At 34.3% G+C, this 17,100-nt stretch overlaps 1 protein-coding gene and 1 long non-coding RNA gene across 3 annotated transcripts; one reads left to right on the top strand and one right to left on the bottom strand.

Annotated features, from left to right (window-relative positions):
* Positions 1-520: 520 nt before the first annotated feature.
* On the bottom strand, positions 521-3,152 carry LOC120130780 (AP-3 complex subunit sigma). Of its 2 annotated transcripts, none has more exons than XM_039147939.1 (7): positions 3,031-3,152; positions 2,879-2,921; positions 2,615-2,676; positions 2,351-2,447; positions 1,754-1,824; positions 970-1,105; positions 521-896 (listed from the first exon to the last, which is right to left on the bottom strand). In XM_039147939.1, the coding sequence occupies exons 1-7, from the start codon at positions 3,097-3,099 to the stop codon at positions 892-894; spliced, it is 483 nt and encodes a 160-aa protein (XP_039003870.1). In that variant the 5' UTR covers positions 3,100-3,152; the 3' UTR covers positions 521-891. The 2 variants fall into 2 exon arrangements, with proteins under 2 accessions (XP_039003870.1, XP_039003869.1); XM_039147938.1 differs by having other exon boundaries at positions 1,014-1,105; positions 3,031-3,147.
* On the top strand, positions 1,681-14,836 carry LOC120130781. The gene is made up of 3 exons (XR_005516865.1): positions 1,681-1,884; positions 14,128-14,135; positions 14,827-14,836. It is a non-coding gene; the product is annotated as an uncharacterized LOC120130781 (long non-coding RNA).
* Positions 14,837-17,100: the final 2,264 nt, after the last annotated feature.

Here is a 17,100-nt window from a genome sequence, read left to right as displayed (position 1 = left end):
TTCATTCTTACCTTTTCAGAGATATTTTCAAAAATATTAATAAAAAATATTTTTCTTCTATGTTTCTTTTTAAAAAGGTAAAAAGAAATATAACCTCTCTTTTTTGAATCGCGTACCTAAATTTATCGAAAAGTGTTCGGTGCCCCATCTCCATGGTTGGCACTGTAGTTTTGCCGATATCGCTTTTATGAAGTCCTAATCTCCACTAGTTAGACGGTATTATGAAGTCATCTCTTACTGGATTTCTCTTTTGCGAGGCAACATGGAACTCTTCCTTTTCGCCAATATACTTACTACCCGTTCATCCCGCGAACAGCATTCTGCGCATCTCTCTAGAAAGACAATCTAACAAGCCCAAATTTCAACCCGTATTTTTTGCCTCACTGGCATAAACGAGTCCATCACTAACTCATATTTTCGAAAGAGAAAAAAAAAAGTATCAGAGCCGTTATACGGAGAAGAATGAGATGGATAGGTGAAGAGAAAATAACAGCACATACCACATGGCCATAAGGAGTCACAAAATATTAATCTGATGTCTCTGAGAAAAGCATATAAAGATTGCAAAAATCAGGATCAACACTCAAAGATGTAACTTGTAAGCATGTGCTAATAAAACCGTCTTGTAACATTTAATTATTTACTACTCGTGAAGAGCAGGAAACTAACTATTCATATATAACACCTCTAAACTTCTGATTATGTGAGCCAATATGAAATGATACTCCACTCAAGCATTGATCACCGGTTAATTAAAAACATAAGTTACCAACTCACGATGACAGTACATAATTCGATAACCAATATTAAGAGCATTTGAATGTTAAAACTACCTACTTCGCCAACCAGAAGCGGATTTTGGAATGAGTGTGATAGCATTCGAGGCAGCTTCTAACCTACATCATGGTTATGATTCATTTGTTAATATGAACCAAAATGCAAAAGTGAACAAACAAGGGCATCATGTACATGTTTTTTTAGACAAGCAAAGGAGGAAAGGATAGAGAAAGGACTTAGAAATCTCTTCAACTGCCTTCATAATTTCTGATGAACTTGTTTCCACCACTTGACCTCCAAAAATCATCTCATCCAGGATAGTATGTACCTGCAAAGAGTTATGAAAGATTTGCATAAATGAAGATACTACCAGGACTGCGTCTACGAGGAACATAAATGACCAAGCAAAAGCAAGGTAGATATAAATCAGAATCTTATCATAAGATGGCAGTCTAGGGAACTTTAAATCATTTTTGAGTGCACAAATAGGAAATTAAAATGATGTCACAGGAAGTGACTATTGAGTTATACTAAAACTGGTCCTTGGTTAGCAGCGCATACAGGCAATAATGTTTATCTTTACTAGAAACTTTAAATTGAATACAACAGGAACTATATGTACTGCTATCAAGTCAAAATAGTAAGGAACATAGGCAAGGCTAACTTCAAAAGTTACTCTTGGCAAGCTCCATGAGGGTTGACTCAAAAAGCCACGACACTTGGGCAAAACAAATTCCAAAGTTACTCTACGCAAGCTGCGTGGGAATTGACCTTTTTGACACCACAAGAAGGCTTTCCCTATTATCAACTAAAGTTTGGAACCCAAAGCATACCCCATAAATGTTTTGCAACAATATCATTTCCAGTAAAATTAGCTGTGCCGTCCTCTTGTACTTCAAAGAACCAAACTATAAATAAAAATGAACTTTATGTTTGGCACTAAATAGATGCAGTTATTAGCGATGAGAGATACAACCTTGCTGTAATTGAACACAATGTCAAGCTCGCAAACATTCTGGAAGCATTTGTCCAACGTTTCCACAAAAACTGAAGGCATCATATCTAAAGTAAGTAAAATTATCAAATATTTAAAATAAATATCAATAAGTATTGTTTATAGCTTTCTAGTTTGCAAGTAAATGCATGACAAACCTGCTAAATTGTTCTGATCAGAAAAGGAATGCAATTTAGAGACAACAATAATCCATTGAATCAGTTTAAAAACAATAACGTCTAACATTGTTCATACGAATAAAATGGTTATAAACAGGTCAGTACCTACAAAATGCATGAAATCAAACCTTTCCACTTAAAAGACACCTGAGGTAAATACAACTAAGTTGGCTGACAAAACAACAGCTATCACTGATTCCAAAACACATGAAAATCAATTTTCATTTTTCACTAAATGCTCGACTAACAAAATCTTTTTAATAAAAAGGCGCTTACAAAACAAATTCAACTTCAAATCATCACAAAGACCATAAAAATGGATGTATAACTAAGAAGAACTACATTTTATAGATTGATTAGTCCCTTATAGGTAAATTCTAAAATAAAATTTCGCGGATACCTTGTATCAAGTCAAGCACGGCTAGCTCATTTTCAGAACTATCAAATACAAAGACAAAGTAAAGAGTGGCAAAGTGCTTGTAGACAAGACGACTGTCCTGCAAGTGAGAATTATGAAACAATTAAACAAGTCTCGTAGTAAAGCTATTGCAGTTATTGACAAGATTCACACAAAAGTTCTAATCAAGAGGAGAATGTAAATGGAAACCGATAGGTGTCAAGCCTTACAAGAACAAGAGAAAAATTAGAAAATAAAAGAAATTACCGGACCAAAAATTGATTCTGCATCTATGAAATTGCTTACGTTCTCAGCTCTACTGCACAGGACTGTTAAAAGATAAAAATCAAAACTGAAAGGAGAAGAAAGAACGAAAGACATAAAAGAAATGTAAGTACTAATTCAAGAAAAATCCATTAGGCCGAATACCGAAAGAGATTACAAAAAATGAAAACGAGGTTCAAAAGACCCAAAACAGAGCAATTCAGACTAATCACAAGCTAAAGAAAGAGTAATTTGAGAGATAGAAACCAGCAAAAATGCCGCGTATAAGCTCCTGCTGCTTCTCCACCGGCTGATTTGAACGAAATTCGGAGCCACGTCGATTATTGCGAAGGTATTTGGATTAGTTAACAATATCGCGAACTTCAATTTTGAAATAAAAAAGAGAAACAGAACTTCACCAGGTATTCGTAAAACTTTGCTAGTCGAGTCTTCCCTTGAGTGTTCATCACCATCACAGCTTTTATCATCTTTGCTAGCTTTTCTCACTCTAGCCAAACAGTTTTCCGGATCTGTTAAAAGTGTTCAAATCTGTGTATATAATCAGAAAAAAAATATGAACTTGATGAATGGACAACAATGTCCTCGACGAATTAGTAGAAACAAAATCAAGCCAATGGGGTTAAATTGAGAATATGGGCACTATGGTTAAATTAGGACATCATTATAATAATAAGAGAAACCTATATAAATAGTCATTGAACGTTTAAGTATTTATATTTTTAATCACTAAAACTTCAAAACTTATAATATAATCATTGAACTTTTAGTTATTTTTATTACAACTATTATGATTAATTAACGTTAAAAATATCAATATGATACGATAAAGTAATCTTTTATAAAAATATTTTATACTTTTAAGATTAATTAGTAATTATCGGCCTCCTTTTATATGCATTATTATCGTCCAACATTCTTTTTATTGATATATTATCATTAAACACAAAATTTATCATATTGAAGAATTTCATTATTTTTTATGTTGTTATAGAATGATACGGTGAACGTGGAACTAGTGGAATTTTCAAATAGACATATTGATGTGGTTTTGGAGAAGTAAGGTGAGCGCTTTAGATACATTGGGTTCTATGGAGCATGGGATCGTGGGAGAAAGTGGGAAAGTTGGGCTCTGCTCTATCGAATTAAAAAATATTGGGATTGTTGCAGAACTTTGTCTGTTTGAGCGGTTTTGCTATTTCTTGGGTTGTTATTAGTTTGTTATCTTTTGGCCCATTTAGTCTAATGAAGTCAAACTTAAAAGTGTTGACTCATGAGATTAAATATTGGTCTATTTAAATCATTGAAAAATGTGGGCTTAGAATCATCTAAGAAAAGCCTACATTCTCCTTTTTCTTTTGCTTCATATTCCTCCTCTGATCCTCTTTCGTATCTTCTTCTTCTTGTGGTTTTGCAGCAGGTGCAAAGGGTTGATTGAAGTTTTGTGTGATTTCTCTATGTGGTCAAATCCTTGTTGGTATTCATACTCGTAATCTTGGTTGTGATTCAATGATTTGTCTCTACTACTATTTAATTACAATATGGTATCAAATGTTACTCGATCTTAGTGCCTGTGGGAAATTAAGGTTTTTTTTTGCCTTTCTTACTGGGTTTTTCCGGTAGCTATGGATGATTCATGTGTTCCGATGAAGGTTTCTTTTGGAGAATGGAGTGGTGCTGCCGGTGTTAATCGATTGACAGAATCCCCTTTTGTTCATAAACAAATTAGTGTGTGTCTTGATGATACTAACTTTCTTCTTTGGAAGCAACATGTGATTCTTATGGTCCATGGTCATGAGCTTGATCATCTGTTGGATATGGGGACTCCGATTCCCTCGCAGACGGTGGTTGATAATTGTGGTGAGATTGTGGTGAACCCCGTGTATCGCCTTAATAAGAAATTAGATAGTTCGATGTCTTCGTGGATTCTTTAAACCATAAGTCCCTCGATACTTTCGCAGTTGGTGGGAGTAGAGACTTCAACAAAGATCTAGAGTATTGTTCATAAGATGTATTCAAAGTTGACTACCACCAAGGTCATGAGCTTACATGGGCGGCTTTATTCTCTTAGGAATGGTGATTCTTCAGTTCATGAGTTTTCCACACAGATCAAGGAAATTTGTGACTTACTTTTGTTGAACTATGTTTTATAATATTTTGATATAACAAATGAAGGAAAAATGTTTTTGGACTTGATTGAATTTGTTCAAAGTTTTCAAAAATAATTCAAAGTCCATTAAACTAGAATTTGAGCACAAAACATGATTTCTGGGTACATAGTACCGATACTGTTCTTACAGTATTGATACTAGAACAATACATATATTGTTCATGTGGTACCGATACCAAAGGTATAAGAAGTATCAATACTCTCTAGGTAGTATCGATACTACCAGTTATTTTCCAAATTGCTCAAATTCCATAATGCAAAATAGGTACCGATACCCAAGGGGGTACCTGTAACATCCCAATTATCGGGTCAATGACCAAATTGTAAGAATTCAAAAGCTAGTGGTTTAATTAGAATAGTTTGAAAAATTCAAGGATTTATTGTGGAATTTTAGTTAAGACTTTATATTAAAATTTGATTATAGGAGGGGCAATATGGTTTTTTCTCAATGAAATATTTTTTTTATCTCATTTCTTAAGGGATAAGCACGTGGATAAAGGGAGAAAAGTATGAAACCATTTCTTGTATTCTTCCTCGTGCCCGTGAACTTCACTTCAAAGGTAAGTTTATGTAAGATGTTGGTTCCTTCAATTTTTGGGTTGGTGTTGAAAGTTTGGGTGTTATATAAGCTTAAGGAAAACTTGTAGGGGATTAAAACTAAAAGAGGAGTGAATTAGTAATGAATTGTTGATGTGGTTGAGTTTTTGGACTTATATTGTTAAATTTGACTTGTCAATGATCTAATGAAGGAGACAGGAAGTTTAGAATGAATTAAGAATATGATTGAAAATATGGTATGATTTTTAGATGTAAGTGTTCTAGTGAGATTTTGCATGTTTGAGAGTAGTAAATAGAGTAAAGTTGGTTTTAATTAAGGAAGTTTAGTTTAATGGCATAAAAGGAGAAAAATTAGGAGATTTAAGTAAGTTTTGGTTAAATTTTGATTTCGAGATGGCAATTCTAGGCATGGGGTATCGATACTGGAAGAACAATACCGATACTTTAAGGCAAAATCAATTCAAGTTCGAAGAGCGGTATCGGTACTGTTTGAGGAATGTATCGATACTGAAAGGGGGTATCGATACCAAGGGTATAATATCGATACCATTATCAAGTTAAAATTCCAGAATGCCGAAATAGTATCGATACCGAATGGGGGTATCGATACCATAGAAGGGAAGTATCGGTACTGTAGTGGGAGTATTGATACCATTGATCATGAAATGATAAATTAAGTGTTTCTTTCATTATGAATGGTTATAAGCGATTTGAATTGTGATATTTATTCTCAATTGTTCTTGTGTAGACGTTGATCAAAGTTGAATTCCGGACATTTTGAAGTTATAGATTATCGATATAAAGTGATAAGGATTTCGTGTAGGATTGCAGTAAGGCAAAGATGAGTGCAACTTATTTATTTTGTATTAAAATTGAGGGTGGCTTGCGATAAGCCAACCTCAGTGTTTTCAATTGAAAACATTTCAATTTATTTTATGTTATATATATTTTTTACAATGTTTTATTCAATTTATATTATTTAATATGTGTTTGATGATTATGTGTACATGATTATGAAAACTTAACATGTGAACATGTGTATATGAAAATACTCAAAGTGAAAATGCCTATGTGAACAAGATCTACTTCGAATAATGAATGACAAATAATTATGTGGTTAAAATCCCAATATATATGCATGAGGATTAGAGGTATAGTTGACATGCCAAGTGTCGAGGGTTCTATGTGGTCATTTGGGACAAGACTATGTGGTCCTTTGGGACAAAACCTATGTGGTCCTTCGGGACAAATATGTGGCACTTCGGTGCAAATTATACGAGCTGTGGTGATAGCATTAGTGCACAACCTCAATGTACTCAAATACCTAGAGTTCTCAGTAGTATACATTGGGCATTGAATACAAAGTTATATAAAACGAATAATGTATAAAAAGTATACATTCTTGTTATAGAAAACAATTTGAATTCTTATGATATCTTTCTATAAAATAAATAAAGATTTTTTTAAAGTATATTTTACTCGTAATATCCTCACTAAGTCATCAACTTAGCGTGTGATTTCTTCACGTGTAGGTTTGAAGAAAGTGGAAGGTTAAAGCTAGTCGATGATAGCATACTCCCATGAAGATCAGATCAAGACAAACTAAATATAGGTTTTGTAAAATGTAAATTGTTGGCATGTACTACACGTTTAATTTGAAATACCCTGATCTATTTTTGTAAACCCATACTATTGCATTTATGTAAATTATTAAAGGTTTTATTTAAGTATGAATGTGAGTTTTATCATTTAATTTAAATTAAAGGGTTCTACATTTTTATTATGAATAATAGTTTAAATTGTCCTTATTTGTTAATAATCTATGATTTTAAAAGTTAATGTGACACCTTATATTCTTATCTGAGTCGGGTACAGGTTAGGGGTGTTACATTTAATGGTATCAGAGCTATGGTTTAATTGGTTTTAAGTTCGAAATGAAGTCATTTTTTTACAAAGTGTATATGTCAACTATAAGTTAAGTCTTTCTGGTCTGATAAGGTAACTAGTATACTATCCTTACTAATTAAATAGTTATTTGATCTTATTATATGTCAGATTTTGAGGGCTCCCGAAGTGATGTGGGAGACATGAATGAATGCAGTAGTAACTCACATGTCCCGAGCAGGTAGAGTGAGAATAGGCACATCAAGGAGTGTCTGTACAAGATCAGGGGATCTTTTCCAGACGTTGGATGCGATTATGACACGTTTCCAACCGTTGGCTGCCTCAGCTCCTAAGATGAATGTTGCTAAGGTGTTTAGAAGTTTAGGAGAGCTTGAGTTTAAAGGAGAAGCTGAGGAAGGTTCCATTGCTACTGTTCTGTAGCTTAACGATCTTAAGATAATGTTAGAGAATCTCCATTGTTCTGAAATGGAGAAGTTGGATGGGGTAGTTTCGTTACTGCAAGGTCAAGCAAGAATTTGGTGGTCTAATATGACGATGAGAGTTACAAGGGATCATGTGACATGGTCGTTCTTCTTGGAAGAGTTTAAGAATAAATACATCGGAGATCAGTTCATTCGTCAGGTAAAGCAAGAATTCATGAGCTTAAAGCAAGGGAATCACACTGTGTACGAGTTAGAGTGCGAATTCAATAAGCTAAGAAAATTTACAGTGGAGTTGGTTCCTACAGAAAAAGACTCATATGATTGGTTTGTGGAAGGTTTATGCCCTCGCTTGAAAGAGTTGTTGTTGACACTAAACCTCTCCTCATTTCAAGAAGTAGTGAATCGAGAAAAAGCTCTGTAGCAAGCTCAAAATGAGAGATTTGTGAAGCTAATGACGTAATGGAATAAGAGAGTTGGAGCCTTGTCTAGTGCCTTACAATCAAAGTTTGAGTTTTCGACCTTAGATTAGGTCAGAATCCGCAGTATCCTCAGGTAGAGGATCAAATCCTGGAAGAGCCAGACAGACTTACTCAATGGAGTCAGGAGTGGATAAGCCAAATCAATGTCAGCACCGTGGGAATCTCATAGTGGCATGTGCATAAGAGTCTCTGGAGCTTGTTTTAAGTGCGGAAAGACATGACACTTTATTCGGGAATGCCAATTGATGACGGAAGAGTCAACCCAAAAAAAAGATCCACTGATGCACTTATGAGAGGTATAGGTTGAGGTAGAGGAATGAATCAGTCCGAGTCGAACGCTCAACCTGAAGTGTGCTCCACTGCTCGAGTGTACAATATTAAGACCAGTGAAGATTGTGATGATCCTGAAATCATTGCAGGTACTTTTCAGATATCTAGTAAATATGTTTTAGTTCTGATTGATACATGATCAAATTATTCTTATATTAGTAGTAAACTGGTGAAAGACTTGAGAATTCCGTTAGAATCTATTCGTAGTAAAGTGATCGTGACAAATCCATTAGGACATAGTGCTCGGGTGACACAAATCTGTCGAGGGTGTCCTATATGGATTCAGGGAATTGAATTTCCTGTTAATCTAATGGAATTACCCTTTGATGAGTTTGATGTTATCCTAGGAATGGATTGGCTTTATCATTATCACGCCAATGTGGATTGTCGACTTAAGCGTGTTGTGTTGAGAAGTCTCGATGGGTCATAAGTTAATATGGTCAGCGAGAGAATCAATCATTTAACTAATTTGATATCAATGATGTCGGCTCAGAAGTTAATGCTACAAGGATATCAAGTTTATATCCCTAATATGATCGATACGAGGGCAAAAGAAAGAAAGTTTGAAGATATTCCGACAATTCAAGAGTTTCCATAAGTATTTCCAAAAGAATTACCTAGATTACCTCCAGATAGGGAGGTTGAATTTCAGATTGAAGTGATGACATGATCAACATCAATTTCAATGGCTCCTTATAGGATGGCTCCAAATTCAATTACAAGAGCTTTTAGTTAAATGATTTATCAGATCCAGTGTGTCACCTTGGGGTGCTCCAGTATTATTTGTAAAGAAGAAAGATGGTTCAATGCGTCTTTGTATTGATTATCGACAGTTTAACAAGGTTACCATAAAGAACAAGTATCATCTTCCAAGGATCGACAATTTATTTGATCAACTCAAGGGAGTTGTAGTGTTTTCTAAAATCGATTTACGCTCTGGTTATCATCAGTTTAAGATACAAGGAAAAGATGTTTCAAAAACTGCGTTTAGGACTTGGTATGATCATTACGAATTTGTAGTAATGTCATTCGGGTTAATTAACACGCCTGCAACGTTTATGGACCTTATGAACAAAGTTTTCCAACCGTATCTTGATCAGTTCGTGGTCGTTTTTATTGATGACATTTTAGTGTATTAGAAGACAACGAAGGAGTATGATGCCCATATTAGTGTGATTCTTCAAACATTACAAGACAATAAGCTTTATGTTAAGTTTTCTAAGTGCGAGTTTTGGTTAAATGAAGTGTCATTCCTTGGACATGTGGTTTCTGCAGAGGGAATTCGAGTGGATCCTCATAAATTAAAAGTTGTTCTAGAGTGGAAAATTTTGAAGAATGTGTCAAAAGTTTAGAGTTTCCTGGGTCTTGTAGGTTATTATCGAAGGTTTGTTAAGAACTTTTCGATGATATCTCTACCTTTGACCAAGTTATTAAGAAAAGACGTCTCTTTTAATTGGACCCCTGATTGTCAGAAGAGTTTTGAAGCATTGAAGAAAGTTTTGACGGAAGCTTTGGTGTTAGTGCAATCGGAATCAAACAAGGATTTTACGATTTTTAGCGACATTTACCATAATGGTTTGGGATGTGTATTAATGCAAGATGGAAAGGTAGTTGCCAATGCTTCAAGACAACTTAATCCTCATGAGAAGAACTATCTGACGCATGATCTTTAATTGGTAGCAATGGTTTTTGCATTGAAAATTTGGTGTCACTATTTATATGGTGAGCGTTGTTATATTTTCACCGAATACAAAAGTTTAAAGTATTTGTTGACTCAAAAAGAACTTAATTTGAGAGATAGAAGATGGATTAATTACTCAAGGACTATGATGGGATTATAGATTACTATCCCGGAAAAGCCAATGTAGTAGCTGATGCTCTTAGTCAGAAGACTTTTGCTTCTTTACGTAGATTATATGCCCGAATCGTGTTAAAGAATAATGGTGCACTGATGGTTGAGTTAAAGTTAAAATCGTTAATACTAGAGTAGATTCAAGAGTTATAAAAGAAGGATGAGAAATGTTTAACCTGGTTTGAGCAAATAGAAAAGGGTGAACTTAAGAACTTTGAAGTAAAGTTGAATAAGTGTTTATACTTCAAAAATTGAGTTTGTGTTCCCTATGTTGACGAGTTGAAAAGAGATATAATGTATGAAGCACATTGTAGTCCCTTAACTATGCACCCAAGAGGGAACAAGATGTATCACGATTTGAAAGAATGTTTTTTGTGGCCAGGCATGAAAAGAGGTATTACATATTTTGTTTCAAAGTGTCTTATTTGTCAACAAGTAAAAACTATACATCAAGTGCCTTCAGGATTATTGCAACCGATCTCGATTTCTCAGTGGAAGTGAGATAGGGTTACGATGAACTTTGTATCAGGAATAAAAAAGATTCAATTTGGGTAATTATGGATCACCTCACAAAGACTGCGTATTTCATTCTTGTGTGAACAAATTACTCAATGGAAAAACATGCTGAATTATATCTCAAGGAGATAGTTCGACTGCATGGAGTACCAGTTTCAATAATAACTGATAGAGATCCAATATTTACTTCATGATTTTGGAAATCTTTGCAAAGAACGTTGGGTACTCGATTGAACTTTAGTACTGATTTTCATCCTCAAACCGATGGCAAATCGAAACAAACGATTAAGATTCTGGAAGATATGTTGAGAACGTGAGTGATGGATTTTCATGAATCATGGGAAAAGTATTTTCCGTTGGTGGAATTTGCATATAATAATAGTTATCAATCAAGCATTAAAATGGCACCATATGAGGCATTGTATGGAAGGAAGTGTAGAACGCCACTTAATTGGTACGAATAAAAAGATCGGGAAGTTCATGGCACATATTTGATTAAAAAGTTGAAGAAAAAGTTCAGGTAATCCAACATAATCTTAAAGTGGCATCAGACAAACAAAGATCATACGCGGATTTGAAGATGAAAGAAATTGAATTTCAAGTTGGTGACAAGGTTTTCCTAAAAGTGTCACTTTTGAAGAAAGTACTTCATTTTGGGCATAAAGGAAAACTCAGTCCTAGGTTCATTGGACCCTATGAAGTTCTGAAAAGAGTTGGACCAGTGGCATATCAGTTAGATTTGCCATCAGAGATGAAAAATATCCACAGTGTCTTCCATGTGTCTATGCTTCGGCGATATCGATTAGATCCTGCGCACATCATAACTCCAAATGAGATAGAAGATCAATCTGACCTGACCTATGAGGAAGAACCGGTACAAATTCTTACGTATGAAATCAAGCAGATAAGGAACAAGACAATTCCGCTAGTTAAAGTTCTTTAGAGAAATCATTAGGTAGAAGAAGCTACTTTGGAATGTGAAGAAGATATGAGGAAGCAATATCCCCACCTCTTTATGTAATAAAAATTCAGGGTTGAATTTTCTTAAGGGGGAGATTTGTAATATCCCAATTATCGGGTCAGTGACCAAAATATAAGAATTCAAAACCTAGTGGTTTTATTAGAATAGTTTGAAAAATTCAAGGATTTATTATGGAATTTTAGTTAAGACTTTATATTAAAATTTTATTATAGGAGGGGCAGTATGGTCTTTTCTCAATGAAATATTTTTATCTCTTTTCTTAAGGGATAAGTATGTGGATAAAGGGAGAAAAGTATGGAACCATTTATTGTCTTCTTCTTCGTTCCCGTGAGCTTCACTTCAAAGGTAAGTTTATGTAAGTTGTTTGTTCCTTCAATTTTTGGGTTGGTGTTGAAAGCTTGGGTGTTTTATAAGCTTAAGAAAAACTTGTAGAGGATTAAAACTAAAAGAAGAGTGAATTAGTAATGAATTTGCAAAATGGGTTTTGAAATGCATTGTTGATGTGGTTGAGTTTTTGGACTTATATTGTTAAATTTGACTTGTCAATGGTCTAATGGAGGAGATAGGAAGTTTAGAATGGATTAAGAACATGATTAAAAATATGATATTATTTTTATATGTAAGTGTTTAGTGAGATTTTGTATGTTTGGGAGTAGTAAATAGAGTAAAGTTGGTTTTAATTAAGGAAGTTTAGTTTAAAGGCATAAAAGGAGATAAAAGTATGATATTTAAGTAAGTTTTGGTTAAATTTTGATTTGGAGATGGTAATTCTGGGCATGGGCTATCGATATTGGAAGAACAATACCGATACTTAAAGGAAAAATCAGTTCCAATTCGAAGAGCAGTATCGGTACTGTTTGAAGAAGGTATCAATACTGAAAGGGGATATCGATACCAATGGTATAATATCGATACCGTTATCAAATTAAAATTCCAGAATGCCGAAATGGTATCGGTACCGAAGGTGGGTATCGATACCATAGAAGGGAAGTATCAGTATTGTAGTGGGAGTACCGATACTATTGATCATGAAATGATAAATTAAGTGTTTCTTTCCGCTTAAGTTATTATGAATGGTTATAAGAGATTTGAATTGCGATATTTATTTTCGATTGTTCTTTTGTAGACGTTGATCAAAGTCGAATTCCGAACATTTTGAAGTTATAGATTATTGATCTAAAGTGATAAGGATTTCGTGTAGGATTGCAGTGAGGCAAATGTGAGTGTAACTTATTTATTTTGTATTAAAATTGGGGGTGGCTTGTGATAAGCCAACCTCAGTGTTTTCGATCGAAAACATTTCAATTTATTTTATGTTATATATATTTTTACAATGTTTTATTCAATTTATATTATTTAAGCTATGTTTGATGATTATGTGTACATGATTATGAAAACTTGACATGTGAACATGTGTATATGAAAATACTTAATATGAAAATACCTATGTGAACAAGATCTACTTCAAATTATGAATGACAAATAATTATGTGATTAAAAGCCCAAGGTATATGTATGAGGATTAGAGGTATAGTTGGCATGCCAAGAGTCGAGGGTTCTATGTGGTCATTCGGGACAAACCTATGTGGTTCTTCAGGATAAAACTATGTGGTCATTCGGGACAAAACCTATGTGGTCTTTTGGGACAAATATGTGGCACTTCGGTGCAAATTATACGAACTGAGGTGACAGTATTAGTGCACAACCTCAATGTACTCAAATACCTAGAGTTCTCAATATTATACATTGGACATTGGATACAAAGTTATATAAAACGAATAATGTATAAAAAGTATACATTCTTGTTATAGAAAACAATTTGAATTCTTATGCTATATTTCTATGAAATAAATAAAGATTTTATTTTTAAAGTATATTTCGCTCGTAATTACCTCACTAAGTCATTGACTTAGCGTGTGTTTTCTTCACGCGTAGGTTTGAAGAAAGCGAAAGGTTGAAGCTAGTCGAGGATAACATACTCCCATGAAGATCAGATCATATCAAGACAAATTAAATATAGGTTTTGTAAAATGTAAATTGTTGGCATGTACTACACGTTTAATTTGAAATGCTATGATCTATTTTTGTAAACTCATACTTTTGTATTTATGTAAATTATTAAAGGCTTTATTTAGGTTTGAATGTGAGTTTTATTATTTAATTTAAATTAAAGGGTTATATCTTTTTACTATGAATAATAGTTTAAATTGTCCTTATTTGTTAATAATCTATTATTTGAATAGTTAATGCGACACATCGGATTCGTATCCAAGTCGAGTACGAGTTAGGGGTGTTACAGTACCAATACTACTTTACACAGTATTATCGATACCATGAAGCATAATATCGATATTGGTCAAGCCCAATGGTTTTTAACAGCTAGTTTATTTAAATATTACAAAGGTAGTATCGATACTCTTTACAGGATTACCGATACTCATGTCTTGGGCAGTTTTGTTTTACAAAAAATTAATCCCCAACGGCTGGAAACGGGCACAAACTTATTCCAACATATAAAACAAGTTGAGGACACTTGAAGAATGTTACAACACCTATCCAATAAATTAAGATCTAGAGAAAAGCTCTTTAACTCTTATTTTTCTTTTTCTCTTGTACATAAGTGTTTTTGAGCTCATTGTAAATCTTTTTTACTGTTTTCTTATGAGAGTTTTACCACTGATAATTTTCACCTTCCTTTTGAGAGTTTTTTCTTGTTTACATCTTTTAACCTTGTAAAAGGGATTGGTTATAGCTTATCATTTGAAAAGCTAGAGAGTTGTAAATGCTATCTCTTTATCATGGATGCATAACTTTTGTGCTCTTGGATGCATACGCTCGTTTGAAGGATCCTATAAAGTTACCTGTTAGCATTAGCATGACCATACATGATCGTGATGGGCAAAACAATTATGATAAGGGTCATCGTGATAGTGATCGAGACCATCAAATTACATTTTCTAGTGATAATCATGGGAAGAGGCAGTCTAGTAATAAGTATAAAGGGCAACCAAGACATCAATCTCACTTGTGTGGTAAACTTGAACATTTAGTAGACCGGTGATGGCATCAGTTCGATCAAAACTTCAAGGGGGCTGCCTCGCAGCGTTTTCAACTCAATGATGATATGCAGGCTAATGTATATAAATATTCCTCTAATGATTCGTCCTATGATCTTTTTGTGAGTTCTTCTGCATGTTTTGAAGTTGCTATTGATTTTGGCAACGATGATATTGCTCAAGTCAATGCTCTCATTGAGAAATGAGTCTTGAATGTTTCAAATAAATGGTTCCCTGAATCTGGTGCTACGCATCATGTTTCAAATGTTTCATCTATTGCAGCTAGGCCATATCTGGGCTCAAGTAAAGTATTTCTTAGTGATGGGCCATCATTGCAAATATCACACATTGATAATGTTCTTCTTGCCACTGATGATTGTAATTTAAAGCTCAATCATATATTACATGTGCCTCAAATTACTCGAAATTTGTTATATGCATCTAGATTTACACATGTCAATCATGTTTACTTGGAATTTCACTCCGATAAATATTTTGTGAATGATGAACAAACTGGTGTTGTTCAGCTAAAAGGTAAACTTGAGTATGGCTTATATTGTTTTGAACTTCTTGGTCAGTCTCATGGCACTCTACATAATGTTACTACTCCATCCACTGAAATAATGCTTTCTGAGCATGACAAAAACTACTGGTTGTGGCATCATCGCTTGGGAAATCATGTATCTAGTACTATTACTGTCTTGTTTACTAGCATAAAACCTATTGATATTGTTAATTCCTATTCTGCACGTCATTTAGGGAAAAATCATAAGCTTCCATTTAGTAGTTCCTCTATTGTGTATAATTCTCCTTTTTAATTGGTTGAAAATGATATGTAGGGTCCTACACCCATTAAATTTGGAGGATGAAAATATTATGTTTCTTTTATTGACATGTATATTTATTGCGAAATAAGAGTTTTACAAGATTTTAACATTTTTCATGCTCTAGTGAAAAATCAGTTTAACACTAATATAATAGCTCTTTAAACTGATGGTGGTAGAGAGTTTCCTGCTTTTGAAGGTTCTCTTGCAACTACTGAGATAAAGCATCGTGTTACCTGCCCTTGAACCTCGTAACAAAATAGTGTAATTGAGCGTAAACATCGTCATATAATTGACATTTCCTTAACCTTGCTTGCCCAGTCCTCGGTCCTGTTTAAATATTGGTCATTTTTGTGCTTACTATTTTGTACTTAATTAATAGGTTGCCTTCGAAGGTGTTTGGTGGGATTCACCTTTTCAAAAGTTGTATGAGAAGGTACCTAATTATCAGTTCCTTAAGGTGTTTAGCAGTCAATGTTATACGTGCTTAAAAGCCTATAATCAATCTAAATTTACCTACAGGTCCAAAGCTTGTGTTTTTCTGGGGTATTCACCCCAACATCATGGATATTAGTTTCTTGATAAGCCAAGTCGCATCTACATTTCTCGTCATGTAAAATTTACTGATTCTATTTTTCCTTTTTCCACAATTAAGTCCTCTACTGCGAAGATACCTGAATCTGCTCCGTTGGAATGGGTGACTCTGTTTCCTTTAGACAGTCGTGTAGTGGTGCAAGATGAGGCTATACCAAGGATTATACCTGGTGCTTCAAATAACGTTCCTTCACATGTTGATACTGATGGGGTTAATAATGATGCCCTAAATCACTATTTGGATGTGCATGATGCGGATCTGGTCTCTAGTCATGAGGAGGCAAGTTCTAATGAATTGAATGAGGTGGCCTCAGCTAGTCCCCAGGTGCCTTCATTTGATGTTGTGGCACCGTTCGATGACAATCTAGAACATGAAAATGAAGTCACTACAGTTGCTATTCTGGTTTCTGGTTAGAGTAGCACACACAAAATGTTTACTCGAAGTAAAACGAGTATCTTTAAACCTAAGGTCTACCATTCGATGCTTACTGATATACCTTCCTCTGTGCAGGTTACTTTGCAGTACCCTGACTGGCGTGGGGTTGTTGAGGCATAATACAAGGCATTAATTGATAATGCAACATGGGAATTAGTTTTATTACCTCATGATCAGAAAGCTATTGGGTGCAAGTGGCTCTTTCAAGTCAAGTTTAACTCGAATGGGTCAATTAATCGCTATAAAGCAAGGCTTGTAGCCAAGGAATACTCTCAAGTAGCTGGGTGTGACTTTATTGATATGTTTCATTTTTTACTCTAAACATTCTTTTGTCTGTTGTTGTCTCT

Source organism: Hibiscus syriacus, unplaced genomic scaffold (genome assembly GCF_006381635.1).
Source record: "Hibiscus syriacus cultivar Baekdansim isolate YM2019G1 unplaced genomic scaffold, ASM638163v2 tig00110548_pilon, whole genome shotgun sequence".
NCBI lineage: Eukaryota > Viridiplantae > Streptophyta > Magnoliopsida > Malvales > Malvaceae > Hibiscus > Hibiscus syriacus.
The sequence above is the reverse complement of the archived record's forward strand: the minus strand, read 5'-3'. Positions and strand labels throughout refer to the sequence as shown.